The 15,304-nt window shown below is 39.9% G+C and overlaps 2 protein-coding genes across 13 annotated transcripts in view; one reads left to right on the forward strand and one right to left on the reverse strand.

The window, feature by feature from the left end:
• Nucleotides 1-7,235, forward strand: part of pcnx1 (pecanex 1) — a 296,740-nt gene extending 289,505 nt beyond the window's left edge. For all 8 annotated transcript variants that reach the window (XM_041214599.1, XM_041214600.1, XM_041214597.1 and 5 more), the window contains 2 exons: nt 3,812-3,952; nt 5,955-7,235. In XM_041214599.1, coding sequence (XP_041070533.1) covers nt 3,812-3,952; nt 5,955-6,095 — 282 coding nt within the window. In that variant the 3' untranslated portion in view covers nt 6,096-7,235. The remainder of the gene's footprint in view (nt 1-3,811; nt 3,953-5,954) is intronic.
• LOC121292522 (polypeptide N-acetylgalactosaminyltransferase 11-like) overlaps nt 1-15,304 on the reverse strand; it is a 108,557-nt gene that overhangs the window by 71,329 nt on the left and 21,924 nt on the right. For 4 of the 5 annotated variants that reach the window (XM_041214606.1, XM_041214608.1, XM_041214609.1 and 1 more), the window contains exon 12: nt 10,413-13,687. In XM_041214606.1, coding sequence (XP_041070540.1) covers nt 13,556-13,687 — 132 coding nt within the window. In that variant the 3' untranslated portion in view covers nt 10,413-13,555. Of the gene's footprint in view, nt 1-10,412; nt 13,688-15,304 lie in introns of those variants that run through there. The other variant, XM_041214610.1, reaches the window with a different exon arrangement.

Here is a 15,304-nt window from a genome sequence, read left to right on the forward strand (position 1 = left end):
ATTTAATAATTTCTTAGATAGGAGTGGTGAGATGATATATTGTGCATTCAAAATCTTTTAAAATTAACCTTTTGTTCAGGAGTCACATCTGTTAGTCATAAACAAAATTCAAATAGGTGATAGTGCATGGCTTGCTGCTGGGCTCCTATTTAACTATCATTGAATCATCAACAATTACAGAGCTCAATGTGGTCAAATGCAAGGACCCAAATTCCCAACAGCACCATTCATTAATTTAAACTGCATTTGCATTGTAAAACTGCTGGAGGAAACAGAATATAATCCCTCAAAGTAGTGGCTCTGTAATGCAGCCAATGATTGCTAGCAGGGTGTGCAGTTTTAGGTAATTTATATAGATAAGACACTGTGTTCTGTCAAGTGTGCTTTCCATCATTTCCCATGTGAGGCACCGTCTTGCTGCTTTGGAAGAATGGGTTGCACCTGTTCTGATGGGGAGGTGCTATGACTGGAGCAAGCAACGGAAAAAATGACAAGGTTATTAGATGGGTCTAGGGCAGGCTGCAGCATCTCTTTCAACATAGGGATTACACTGTGGTGAGAATAAGTTAGTTTTTCTGAACCCAGTTACTTCTGTAATTTATATAGATAAGACATTGAAGACCTGTGCCAGGAAGTGTATCAAAAAGTGGCTAAATTCAGTAGATTACTTCATGCAGAGGATTTGGAGATAAAATTTATGAATATTAGAGAGAAATGGAGGGTGAAAGACTACCTTCAGGAATAATGGAGAAAAATATGTAAACGGCAGAAACTTAGAAAGGTATAAGAGTATCTTCGTAAACTTCTGACAATGTTATTGATTTCCACAGCCCTACATAACGTAGCTGAATCCAAATCTATTCTGTCAGTTTTCACCCCAGCTGTAGCACTGAAGACTTGTGCTCCAGAACTAGCCGCACCCCTAGCCAAGTTGTTCCAGTACAGCTACAACACTGGCACCTACCTGACAATGTGGAAAATTGCCTAGGAATGTTGTGTCCACAAAAAGCAGGATAAATCCAATCTAGCTAATTACTGCCCCATTAGTCTACTCTTGAAAATTAGCAAAGTGATGGAAAGTGCCGCTGACAGCACTATCAAGTGATGCTTACTCAGCAAAAACGTGCTCATTGATGCTCAGTTTGTGTTCTGTCAGGCTACACAGCTCCTGGCCTCATTATATCCTTGGCCCAAACATAGGCCAAAGAGCTGAACTTGAGGTGAGTTAAGTGACTGCCTTTGACATCAAGGCAACATCTGACTGTGTGTGGCATCAAGGAGCCCTAGCAAAATTTAAGTCAACAGGAATTAGGAGGAAAACTCTCCATTGGTTGGATTCATACCAGCACAAAGATGTAGTTGTTGGAGGTCAATCATCTCAGTAACGGGACATTGCTTCAGGAGTTCTTCAGGGTAGTATCCTAGGCCCAACCACCTTTCAGTGTTTCAATGACTTTCCCTCCATCATAAGGTCAGAAGTGAGGATGTTCACTGATGACTGCACAATGTTCAGTACAATGCGCTACAACTCATACTGTAGCAGTCCATGTTGATATGCAGGAAGACCTGGGCAACATTCAGGCTTGGGCTGATAAGTGGCAAATAACATTTGTGCCATATAAGTGCTGGCAATGACCATCCCCAACAGAAAAATCTAACCTACTCTCCTTGACATTCAACAGCATCGCCATTGTTGAATCCCCCCACTATCAACATCCTGGTGGCCGCCATTGACCAGAAACTTAACTGGACCAGCTATATAAATACTTTGGCTACAAGAGCAGGTCAGAGGCTGGGAATTCTGTGGCAAGTAACCCACCCTGAACCCCTAAAAGCTTGTCCATCATCTATAAGGCACAAGTCAGGAGTGTAATGGAATACTCTCCACTTGCCTGAATGAGTGTAGTTCCAACAACACTCAAGAAACTCGACACCTCCTAGGCCAAAGCAGCCTGCTTGATTGGCACCCATACACCACCTTAAACATTCACTCCCTCCACTACTGCTGCAGTGGCAGCAGTATGTACCATCTACAAGATGCACTATAGCAACTCGCCAAGGATCCTTCGATAGCACCTTCTAACACATGACTTCTACCACCTAGAAGGACAAGGACATCAGATGAACGTGACCACCACCAAGCTCCCCTCCAAGCCACAAATCATCCTGACTTGAAACTATATTGCCATCCCTTCATTGGACCATAATCCTGGATCTCCTTTCCTAACAGCATTTTAGGTGTACCTACAGGAGATGGACTGCAATAGCTCAAGAAAGCAGCACGCCGCTACCTTCTCAGAGGCAATTAGGGATGGGCAACAAATGCTGGCTTTGCCAGTGACCCTCGCATCCCACAAAATAAAAAAAAGTTTCTATCCTAGAGTGACTTTGCATATTAAGTTTCATTCAAGGACTGTACTTTGGGTCCAATTTGCTCATAATGTAGTATTGCCTCAAAAAAAGGTGAACTGGGGCAATGAATTAATTATAACCAGGTAAAATGGAATCCTTTCCAGAAAATCTGATCAATAGCAATTTGGATATTAAGTTAAATTGGAATTTCTGACTGCCATAGTGCCTTGTTTCACTGTTGGACTTGTGCATTGATCCTACAGTATAACCCAATATGGTCTTTCCACCACAGCCCATCAATGCAGTTCTTAGTTGGAGTGGTGATTTTGAAGCTACTGAAGTGTAGCCTGAACGGATGGGCTCTGTGCATTCTTGTGTGAGCAATCCATTGTGTTTGGAAGTTTTCACCTACATTCCCAATGTGAGCTGATTGGAAAGACTTGCCCATCAGATAACTGCAGACTGACCACAGCCTGAGCTGAGGTCTGAATATTGACATTGGAATGGACATTCCTGATGTTCCATGCTTTGCAGTACATTGGTGTTGATCAGTGAGTTAAGTGATAATTCCTCACAAGGGATAAAATGTGACACAAACAATGCTATGTTCAATGCAAAGGTATTGATAGAATGTTAAGTAATCAAAGTAAATGCCAACAAGAGTGCCAAGCATTTCTGCATCAAGTATGTATCTGGTGACAGCCAATTATCCAGCTTGGAAATCACACTGGACTCAGTATAATAAACATACAGCTTAGAGCCAAATGTTCTGGTACAAAGATATTCAGTTAGTTCTATATCCTAAAATATATATTCCAAAGCAGGGTAAAGGCTGTTACAGTAGAACATCATAACTAAGTTGGCACTTTGTCACCCTGAATTTAGCACTGAAATTTGCAGATGAGAATATAAATGGGAGGAGATCTTGTGGCGCAGTAGGTAGCATCCCTGCCTCGGAACCAGAAGCTAAAGGTTCAATCCCACTCCAGGACTTGTTGGCCAAGGAAGACGCATTCATAATTCGGCCAAAAAGGTTGAGTAAATCCTTCACAGGTATGGTGATGGCTTAATGGTCAGATTGGGAGAGATTCCTGGTCAGCCATGTGATGGAAAGAAATTGGACTCCCCACCATCACTATTCATAGTTCCAGGCTACAAGTGTATGTTCCCATAGCAATTTGGACACCTTAGAGGGTTGATTGGCTGTACAGCCAATGTGGATCAGATGGATGCCTGGAATGCAGGGTTTGATCCCTGTTCCGGCTGAGGTGGACCCAGGACCTGCTTCCTTGCCCAACCGATGGTGGAAGTTGAGGCGCTGTGGGTTGGACCTGCCTTCGGGCAGAGAACTGAAGAATATAAATGAGTTTTCAGTTTGAATGCTAGATCGGATATCGTCACGTAAAATGTTTGCCAGTTAGTGATGCCAGTATTTCTTTCTTTTCCTGTTTCTTTGCAGATAATTGACACTGGCCAAGTCATGGAAGCCATCAACATGTCCAAGAGGAGAGAGCTTCACTGGCCAGATGAAGCAATCCGAATGCGAGCTGGTCGAATCAGCTGGAAAGACTGGAGCCCTCAGGAGGGCATGGAAGGCTATGTAAGTTTCCATGACCATCAAGAATTCCTCCATTTTAGTGATGAATGGAGCACCCCTCTCAATTGCTAGTGTAATTGTTTAACATGGTGGACAGAGCTCATAAATCGTCACTCAAAGGGTGGAGTGAGAGTTGGTGAAAAAGTTGATATATGGGAGGATAGTAGTGCATATTTGTTTTCCAAAAGGGGAGCTAAGGCAGTCATAAAGTTAAATGAGAATATGCCTTTTGATAACCAAGTAGTAGGAAGTAAAAAAAAATAAAAACAAAAACAAAAAACTGCGGATGCTGGAAATCCAAAACAAAAACAGAATTACCTGGAAAAACTCAGCAGGTTCTGGCAGCATCGGCGGAGAAGAAAAGAGTTGATGTTTCGAGTCCTCATGACCCTTCGACAGAACTTGAGTTCGAGTCCAAGAAAGAGTTGAAATATAAGCTGGTTTAAGGTGTGTGCGTGGGGGGTGGAGAGAGAGAGAGAGGTGGAGTGGGGGTGTGGTTGTAGGGACAAACAAGCAGTGATAGAAGCAGATCATCAAAAGATGTCAACAACAATAATACAAAAGAACACATAGGTGTTAAAGTTGGTGATATTATCTAAACGAATGTGCTAATTAAGAATGGATGGTAGGGCACTCAAGGTATAGCTCTAGTGGGGATGGGGGTCTCCCCACCCCCACTAGAGCTATACCTTGAGTGCCCTACCATCCATTCTTAATTAGCACATTCGTTTAGATAATATCACCAACTTTAACACCTATGTGTTCTTTTGTATTATTGTTGTTGACATCTTTTGATGATCTGCTTCTATCACTGCTTGTTTGTCCCTACAACCACACCCCCACTCCACCTCTCTCTCTCCGCCCCCCACGCACACACCTTAAACCAGCTTATATTTCAACTCTTTCTTGGACTCGAACTCAAGTTCTGTCGAAGGGTCATGAGGACTCGAAACGTCAACTCTTTTCTTGTCCGCCGATGCTGCCAGACCTGCTGAGTTTTTCCAGGTAATTCTGTTTTTGTTAGTAGGAAGCAAAGTTCAGTATAGTGATGAATTCAAGTATAATTTAAGATTCAAATGAAAATGCTCAATGTTAGTAATGCAAATAGCTTTAGTAAATAATGGTAGTGAGATGTTTCATAGTTATCTTTATTTTTAATCTCTCTCAAACTATAAATGGTCTGTTAAGAAAAAATCCTCAGGATGTGTTGGAGTACTTCACAGCCAATGAAATACTTTTGAATTGTGGCCAAAACGTAGGAATTGTGGCAGCCAATTTGCACACAGCAAGTCCCCCACAAATCACAATGAGGTAATGACCAAATTATCTGTTTTCGTGATATTGGTTGAGGAATAAATATTAACCAGGACATCTTGGAGAACACCCCTGCCCTTCTTTGAATAATGTCATGGGATGTGGGTGTCACTGGCAAGGCCAGCATTTGTTGCCCATCCCTAGTTGCCCTTGGTGTACTAGGGCAATTACAAATGTGTACCATACAGATAAGAACATTAACATTTGCCCATTGATCAAACTTTTCACTGTTGATTTCACTGGGAACTTTAACTGTATTGAAAAGCTACAGTGGCTGCTTCAGCAGTCAGATTGGTCTCCAATCTCAATTGTTCTGAAGGAGGAATATGCTCAGCAGTGGAGGAAGGAGGAATATGCTCAGCAGTGGAGGTCCAGTAATTTCCCATGGGGAGGGAAAATCGGTGATTTTTGGACCTCCATTATGTTCCTGTCTGGTTTCAAAGTGGACTCCTTTGTCCATCCACTTGGCTATTAATTTCACATGACATGGGGAGATGGGAATATAAATAGCAAATAAAGAAAACAATAGTGAAATAATGATATTCCAAGACAGTTTTAATCTGGAAACCAGTATATTCAAGGTGAATGAAAACATTGGACAGAACAATTTGCACTTTTGATCATGTAAAGTTCTTCAGTATTCCAGACTTTATTTCCTGCCACTTCAATATTTCCTTCTCTGTATAATCAGGTGATTCACCGTTGGGTGCCTTGCAGCAGAGAGCCAAGTAGCAGGTCCCACATAGACAAGACGATCCTGCTGGTTCAGATTGAAGACAAGTATGTTCCCATCATTGAGTCTGGGGTCCTGGAACTGGGGGCTAAAGTTTGAAACTCTTGCAACAGTAGCTTGAGTGTGGGAGATGGAAATTGGAGTAAATCTCTTTCTGCCATCCTGTGGTCCGAATGCATTACTGCAACAGCTGGAGACTGGATTGGAATATCCAGAATTTGAACACCTGCAGTAAAAAGCTTCGAAGGATGTTGCTTTGTTAGATCTCACCTGAGTTGAGAAAGGAAAACTGCATGGAGGCAGAACTCTGATCTAAAAATATATTTTGTTTTTTTTAAACATTTAAAAGAATTCTATGCATTTCATATGCTTTAAAGAACATTTTTCTTAAGTTGTTAAGTAGATTTTTTGGGGTATTTTGTCCATGTTTATTTATTTGCCAATACTGAGAATGCCATAGTTTCATGCAGTGCACGTTTAAAAACTCTTTAAATGAAAATATTGTTTTTGAAGTTATTGATAGGTTAGAATTCTATTGACCATACAAAGGAACTATAATGTCCAATTTGATCATTTCACTACTGTCTCATTCCTTCTGAGTCGTGACTGTGTTAAAGACAACTGCACTAATTAACAACAATGCACTAAATATTCTGGGATTGCTCAGAGCTTTTTATTTATATAAATGCCATTATACTTCAAAAATGCCTTTTGGGATGAGAACATTAATCATCAGCTCATGTCATGCTCCAATCTCGCCTTTACTCTTTTTATTTTGACTTGGAATTTATTTTTATTGTTTCAATAGAACTTGTATACAGTTGTATAATTCTTTTGATATTTATTACTGTGAACTTTTTTGTTATAAAAGCTTTTGTTTCTGTATATTCAGGGAAAAGATATTTTAAGATAAAAGCTAACAGTGGGTTCGGCAAGTTTTGCTGGACTGAATTGCAAAATGACTGGATACAGTTCACTGTTTCCTCACAGGCTGTGCAATTTAAACCCCTTCCTCATGTAACAAACAACCACCACCACAAAGCATATATCAAGGGGACGGGTGCTTATGTGTATGTATACAGAAAACTTGTAAATAATGTAGTTGATGTTTAAAACAAAGATGACAGAAGCCTAAGTGAAGATTTTTTTTCGCAGTGTACTGCATCTGAAACTAAATACAGTATTGAAACTATGATCAATAAAGCAATTTTATAATAAAGCAAATCCTTCTTGGTGTAACATTTGTCTCCAATTTCATTTAATCCTTGTTTTGTAATATGCAAACAACCTTTTGTTCATATATGGAGAAGACTAAGAGATTTGAAAGCGAGTAATAAAAGGTAACTTGTTTTCAAAGGCTGACAGGTTGATAACCAGAGGGCACAGATTTAAGACAATTAGTAAAGAACCAGAGGTGATAGCTTTTTTGACACAAGTGATTAGGATTTGGAACGCATTACCTGATAAGATGGTACATACACATTCAATAGTAGCTATCAGAAGGGAATTAGATAAATACTTGGAGGAGAAGTTGTTGTAGGGATATATGGGGAAAGAACAGGCAAGTGGAACGAACTCAAATAGCTGGCACAGGTTCAATGGGCTAAATGTCCTTCTCTGTGCTGACACCTTTTATAATCTCGGGACACAACAAAGCCATTCACAGTCCATGTCACTGTAGGTAAATTTCCCCCCAACTATGTCCCATAAACATCCATGTGATAAATGCAGAGATGATATTTTTAGTGCTGTTGGTGGAGGGGATAAATATTGGCAAGAAAACCAGCTGGGGTCAGGTGGGGCCTTAGTTTAGCATTTCATCTGAACGACAGCACCTCCAAATGTGTAGCACTTACTCAGTACTGTTCTGGAATGCCAGCTACTCTGGAATGGGGCTTAAACCCAATGATATTTTGACTCAGAGCCAAAGCTGGCATAAAAGGAAGCCATGGCTGGCACCAAGGCACTATACTATATGTTTTATTTATTCTGAGAACCTTATTTCATTATAAAACTATCCTGCATGAAAAAGCACTTGATAGTTACAATTTTTCATTTGAAGATTACAGTTCTGGCAAAATTGTGCATATCCTGTGCTGACAAACACAATATGAATGTCTCATTCTAATTATATTGCCACCCTCATTGGCTTTTCCCATGTTTGGAACAAAGTCATGGTAGACTTCATAACATTTAAGTTCAGAAATAATCTCAATATAGTATGGCATTTATGTTACACTGAGTTGCAGGCTGTTAACATTCTCAGGATATGAGCATTAATTTACTGCTATCCTGAGTTGCCCATTAGAAGGTGGGCTGCATTATGTGCTGAAAGTGCTCCAACAGTGCCACTTGATAGGAAGTAAAAGGCATTTGACCCAACAACCATGAGCTATTAGTGATATATCTCGAAGTCAACATGGAGGGCAACTTCCTGTGCACTTGTTGTCTTTGTTCCTTCTAGATAGTGGAGGTCATGGGTTGAGAGTTGATGCAGTGCATTATAATACATGTTGTAGCCAAGGTGCGTCGCCGGTGTTGGGATTGGTGTTTGAAGCGTCAGTCAAGAAAATTGCTATGTCCTGGATGGTGTTGAGCTTCTTGCACGTTGTTACAGCTTCATCAATCCAGGTAAGAATATTCCTTCACACTACTGATTGTCCTTGTAGAATGTGGAGAGGCTGTGGGGCATCAGGAGGTGAATCACTTGCTGCAGAAGATTTACTGTCTAGCCATTTCTCATAGCCATAGCATTTATGTGATTGGTCCAGTTCCTGATCAAAGTGACCCCCAGAATATTACGATGGGGAGAAGTGCTGGGCAATGATATGGCTGTTGAATGTCATGGAAAGGTGGTTAAATGCTCTCCTGTTGGAGATGGTCATTGCTTGGCAGTTCTGTAGTGCAAATGCTACTGGTCATTTAACCAGGTCTTGCTGCATGCAGGTATGGAGTGCTTTATTTTCTGAGGAATAGGGTTAAGGTGACCAGCCTCAACTAAGCAGTCATCTACCTTTGTGCTAGGTATGATTCCATCCATTAGGAAAAACTTGATCAACGTCCACTGACTTTCATTTCATTACAGCTCCTTGGTGATCTACTTCGTCGAATACTGCTTTGATGACAAAGGCACTCAACTCACTCTACCCTTCTCTGGAATTCAGTTCATGTCTGAACTTGCACCAAGGCTATAATTAGTTTTGGTGCTCAGGAGCCTGCCAGAATATTGGTGAGTAAATGCCACTTGATAGTACTGATGACTTCTTCCGTCATTGTATTTATTGTGTCAGACAATCATCAACAAAAAGTCCTCAACTGCAGAACAGGCTAAATGAAGACTGTCTCTCACATCAGCTGTGAAGGCAGGAGAAGGCTACAGTGTCAAGATGGTCTTGTCTTTGTGGTTTGAGGTATCATTGAAATCTGATCAGACTCATTGATCGTGTGGACAATGCTGGCACCCCGAGGTCCCCACTTTAAAAAGGCTTCTACCAGGGTTATAACCCTGACCCTGAGTAGATGTCATCCTCGAAGCAAGGGACAGCTGACAACAAATGCAACCAGGATACTTACTGCCCTGATTTATGGGCAGGGCATACCTGGACAATCAATGCCAGTATTGTAGCTGTACCGAAACAGTTTAACTAGAGATTTTGATACTTTTAGGGCACAGATCTTCAGCAATAGAGCCAGGATGTTGACTGGATCTATTATATTACTGATCATTGGTACCTTCTGCATCCTTGCCACCTTCAGTGCTTCCTCAAAGGTGATGTCTGTCATGGAGGATCAATGTGATCAGCTGAGGGTGGCATTAGGTGATCAGTAGTAGGTTTCTTTGCCCAAGTCTGCTGTTAACCAACTCCAAACCTTTTACCTGCCCAGCTGTATACCCCTAACCTTTGGTGAATCAATGCTGTAAAGAGAAGAGGACTTAGAGATAGTATGGAGAGGTCTGGGATGATACATATAGTATATTAATGGTACCACTGACAACATTTTGAAAAGAATATTTACTCTAAACACCTGAACTCAGTGCAGGTCTGCAACTTGACCTTCCATGGGAGGCCAATTATTTTCCTCTTGTGATACTTGATTTCTGCATGCTCCTTGACCATCTACTTCTGGCACTGGCAGCTTTGCTTCCTCACAACCTGGCTACCAACACCTCTCTTGAAAATACATTTAGAATTTCATCAGTGATAACACAAATATTTAAAAATAAATAATGACTACAACAAATACAAGCAGTCAACTCATAAGAATTTGCTAATTGACCCAAGAGAAAAGTGTTTTTTTTTTGAGAGAGTTAATTGTGGTATTTTCTAGTTGCTGTGAAACAAAAATCAAGTGAAATTATTCAAAATCAGATGGCCAAGAGCTCCTGTGCATTAGCTGATTAGCAAAACAGGATGATTATTTAAAATTAGATCTTTATTCCAATAAATATCTCGCAGCTTTTATTTGATAAAATTGATTTCAATACAGAGAATGTCTCAAAATTAACAATTGGGCATAATTAACATGAGCAGAATATTTAATTTACATCCAACTATTTACTGCTTAGGCTTCAGATGAATTGCTCTTTTGCTGATACAAAATATAAATGAATATCACAGCCACACTATTTATGTAAACAAATATGGCCTAAGCCATTTTTGAATAGGCCTGAACTTATCCCTCGCTTAGGAAAGACACGAGTAAAATCAATGCAGTTACAACCAAATCATGTTATTAGCAACTTTCCAGTTATTGTTCATCAAGCATAATAAAAACCCATTACATTTTAATGAGAAAAAAATTTCAACTTCAAGTTTAAAAAATTAGTTTTGCAAAACTAAGTATCCCACATGCTGGGGATGATACTTCAGAACGTGGAGTCTGCACAAGACATCAGTAGAGACCATAGACTCTAATGTGAAATGGCAAAGTGCTTGTCAATTGTAGCTTAAACTTGGTCCCAATGGCAGTCTAAATTGACCAGATTTGTTTATAAAACTTAGCTAAACCATTGTCTGATCAGTACAGCTCCAGCGGTTAAAGGTGTTTTCCATACAATGGAATTATTTGTTCACCAGCCATTTCCAAATGTGTGACAACACTGCTAAGGTTTACTCGACTGCTCACAAACTTGTGTCTTTCCTATCAATTAAAATGAATAGGGAAAATTTGCAAGCTGTCAGGGAACACCAGTAGTAAACCCTGCCAAATCTCTGCTTTCATGGATTGAAACTCTACTTTCATGGATTGAAACTATCACTGTGGAACAATATACTGGTTAAATCTGCATTCGGTATTAGTGATTTTAACCTGCTCCACATCAACTAACATCATTGTTGCTCCATTTCAAATGTTACACTTTTAGCAAAAATTCCTGCCAGCAGATACTATAGGATAAATACACAGTCTGTATCGATTTTACATAAATCTCCAGGAAGCACCTGTAGTAAACAGGTTGATATTTTTAATCCTGTTTTGAAATTTTCTGATCCACTTTCATAAAAGCCACACTGCTCAAACCAACAAATGAGATAAATGTTTGAATAAAAGGAATTTGGTCAGAAATTACAACCCAAATGAAAACTTATTAAATTAGGTTGGAATAATGGAAGATGGCCAATTTCCTTAATGCCTATTTTTGTTTTTTAAAAATATTCTCAGGACTTCTTAAAGTCAATTGCTAGGCTGCTTCAGAGCACAATTGGAACTGGAGTCTCGAATGGTTTTCTTCCCTAAAAGGACATTAGTGAACCAGTTTCTTTTAAAGCACAATAATTCGACAGCTTCTTGGTTACTTTTATTGATACCATGTTTAATTTCCAGACTTTCTTCTTTTAAAAAAACTGGGTTCAAATTCTCAAATTGCTGGAATTAACTCACGTTCTCTGGATTAGAAGCTCTGGATTACTAGTCCAGTAACACAACCATTATCCTATGACTAGCACACCACTGGAGCAGAAAATTCAAGAAAGGCTTATAAATGGGAATAGTGCTAAAGTCTGTTGGACCACCTTGAAGTACTTTTGGGGGATTTCTGGTGGCATTAAGTTAAAGGCATCTCAGCAGTGAGTTTTCTGATGAAAATCAAACGGTTTACACTTTGGTTAGAAAAGGTTTCCTGAGGAAATCCTCCTGTTTTTGTCATTATTGCACAGTGAACAGAGGAAATCCTCCTCCTGCATTTAACAATTCACTGAATCAAATGAAACAGAGGGAAACCTCTTGCTACATTATAAACAGCCCTATCAGCTGTTTATAAGAAACATTAATGACATTTAAATAATTCTTAAATAATTATATTTAAAAACATCAATGACATTTAAATATCAGTGACTGAAGCTTTATATACATGCAGTACTCGTTTTTTCCCCCGCATTTTGAGAATCAGGCTGAGCCAACAGTATAACTTGGGTACAAATTGATGCTGCCACATTCACTGATCTTGAAGCCAACACCAGTTTCAAATAATGTAACTGTGGCCTGAGCTATCTTTATTACTAACTAGTACAAATGTAGTTTTAATGTAAACGTTTTGCTTTACATCCAATTCAACAATAAAATAGTCAACCCTTTAACAGGATATTTTTATAGCCTTTTCACAACAATCTATTAAGACATTCAAGAGGTTCCAAACCCCAAACCAATATAACATTGCACCGTTCTTTTTGTATGAGCTGCTCTGCCAAATGATACCATTACTAGAACAAGTAATGAAGAAAGTCAAAACTTCAACAAGTCACATCAGAACTGGTACAGTCCATTCAGAAAAGTATAAACTTGGACATTTTGATTAGTGATTTATTTTAACTAGTGATTTATTTTGAGAACTTACTTTATTTGTGCCAAATTAAAAATTGGGATCTCTTTCCCCTTTTCCTTTAAGTATGCTTCGTTACAGTTCCATGGTTGCCAGCCACTCAGATATCTTGCACAAAAGGCATGTATTATTTCAGATCACAAGTTCTGGCAAACTATTCAACTGCAGGTGCTATCATGGTCAAATCCGATCCTGTCACTGGGCAACCTCTACAAGCAAATATAAACTTTCCAACTGGTTCGGAGAGAGTGAAGCAGACACTTTAGCTGCTCTTTCCTGGCTCTAGCCCAGAGGAAAACTCATCATGGAGCAGGCATCAAACCTAGATCCTGGTCTACAGGACTTACCTCAGTGGCTTGTGCAGTTATAACATGAATCACTAGGGGAAACTTACTTTAAAAACTACTGATGCATGCATGATGTGCCTCTATATTACCACCATATCCAGCTGAGCAAATTGGACTGCTTTTAAAATTAAAAACATAAATAAATTATTCCACATTTTTCACGAATTTAAAACTTTCCATCTCACAATAATTGTAAAACAGCCTATAGAGAAAATAGTCAAAATACTTTGATAAAATTACTATTCACCTCACTAAAAATTGAGCAGTTCTACCATCATCCAGCATTTCTATTTAAACATTAATTGCTATCCTCTCTATGCTGATACGTCTTAAGAATCAGTCTCAGGCAGTTGGTTAAACTGCTCCCCATGGAGTATTTTAGTTTGTTGCTCACATCAGTTGTCCAGCTTCCACTGCTGTGATCCAGAATCATCACAGATTGCCATGGCAACATATCCTTTAGGACTATCCGGATCTATCACCTTCAGGCACTGTCCAGCGGATATCTGATACAAAGAATTATTTACCTATAAAAACATGAAACAAGGATAACAAACTTTAGTTTTAAATAGACAGTCTTTTCAGAGCAGGGTATTTGGTCTGTAGCATCCCAAACTTGGCTCTGGAACTCATCATATATTTCTGCAGTGGTAATAGCACTATAATTCATATTACCTTTGGTACGCAAAATGGTAGGAACATGGTCCTGCATTCTCCTACAAAAACTGTATTGTTATAGAACTTTAGTACACCAAGTGCGGTGGTGATCCTTATCCCATGCTTATCCTTATCCCTAGCCGCAGCTTCCCCAATACTTGAAATACTAATCATCCATTACTAGCACCTGCTCTCTGGAAAAAAATGTGGACTGTGATTAAGATCTAAAGTTGTTAAAGCCAAATCCAGATAAAGTTTGGAGGCAGGGTGGTGGAGGAGAAACCTCAACCAAGAAAATAGGAAAATATCTTGCAAAATCTGGTGTGGAAAGTAGCATTGTCAAAGCAGATGAGATGGAAAAACTGGGAGAGCAGTATGCCGTTCTTAATAAAAAAGGTTGTGAACAAGTATAGTTGAGGCTGCAGTTGGAGTTGGTGGGCTATTAATAGACGATCTATCCCCAGAGATGGAGAAGTCATAGAGGTCGTAGGAGAGAAGGGAAGAGTCAGAGACTGACCACATGAAGGTGATGGAAGGGTAACGTTAGAAGCAAAATTAATTAAATCCCCAGACTAGGGTGAGGAGAGGGAGTAATGGCAACACATTCTGTACTAAAAGAACAGATCCGGGAAAGGACCTGACCAAGAATGTTCAACAACCTACAAAAAAGCAGGCAAAGCTCTGAGCCAAAGTGATTGTTTTTACCGGAGAAAGTCCAGAAGTTGAAAAAGTTGTTCAATGTGAGAACAAGTTCAGTCAGGTAAAGGAGAGTGGTGAGCAATGGAAACTGGTTTAGCCACTGTTCAAGGACAGTCAGTCAATCAGGCTGCCCTCGTGGGAAAGATGATGTGGAGTAACTGATCATTCAATGAAAAGGTCACAGCCAAGTTACAGGAACTGGTTAAAACAGCAGAGGGTGCCAAGATAGTTGTAGATGGAGGCGAGTAGAAATTGGATAAGGGGAGAAAATATAGAATGAAGAGAAGAGGAATTATGTTCTTGGGACGGCAAAAGATTACAAGGAGTTGGGAAACTGAGTTCAGGCCATTGGGTTGAGGGAGGGATGGGGTGAGAAAATTTCCAGGGAAGATAACTGTTTGCTGTTCAGTAATGGGCTCATGGTTCAGGGAGAGGCTTTCAGTCTGCACTAGATTCATTCAAGGGCTTGGGAGAAGAAATGGGGGCCGGAAATAAGGCTGCAGGTTGCAAGGCAATGGAAGAGAAACCGAAGAAAGATGAGGATTCAGGGCTAAAGCAGGGAGGAACAGGGTCAGGGTTTATTTGGCTTGATAGGCAGGGGGAAAGTGAGCAGCAGAGAAAAAGAGAGGACCTGAACAAGGTAAGGTGCTTAAAGGAGTAAACGGTACCAGAAAGAGACACAGGTCCAAGTTGGTAATAAAGGGACAGTGTGGGTGGGGTAGGTGGTCTGAAGTATAGCCAGGTATAGAGGCACTAATAAGGATAAAACATCACCAGCTGTGAGCCAA

Source organism: Carcharodon carcharias, chromosome 20 (assembly GCF_017639515.1).
Source record: "Carcharodon carcharias isolate sCarCar2 chromosome 20, sCarCar2.pri, whole genome shotgun sequence".
Classification (NCBI taxonomy): Eukaryota; Metazoa; Chordata; class Chondrichthyes; order Lamniformes; family Lamnidae; genus Carcharodon; species Carcharodon carcharias.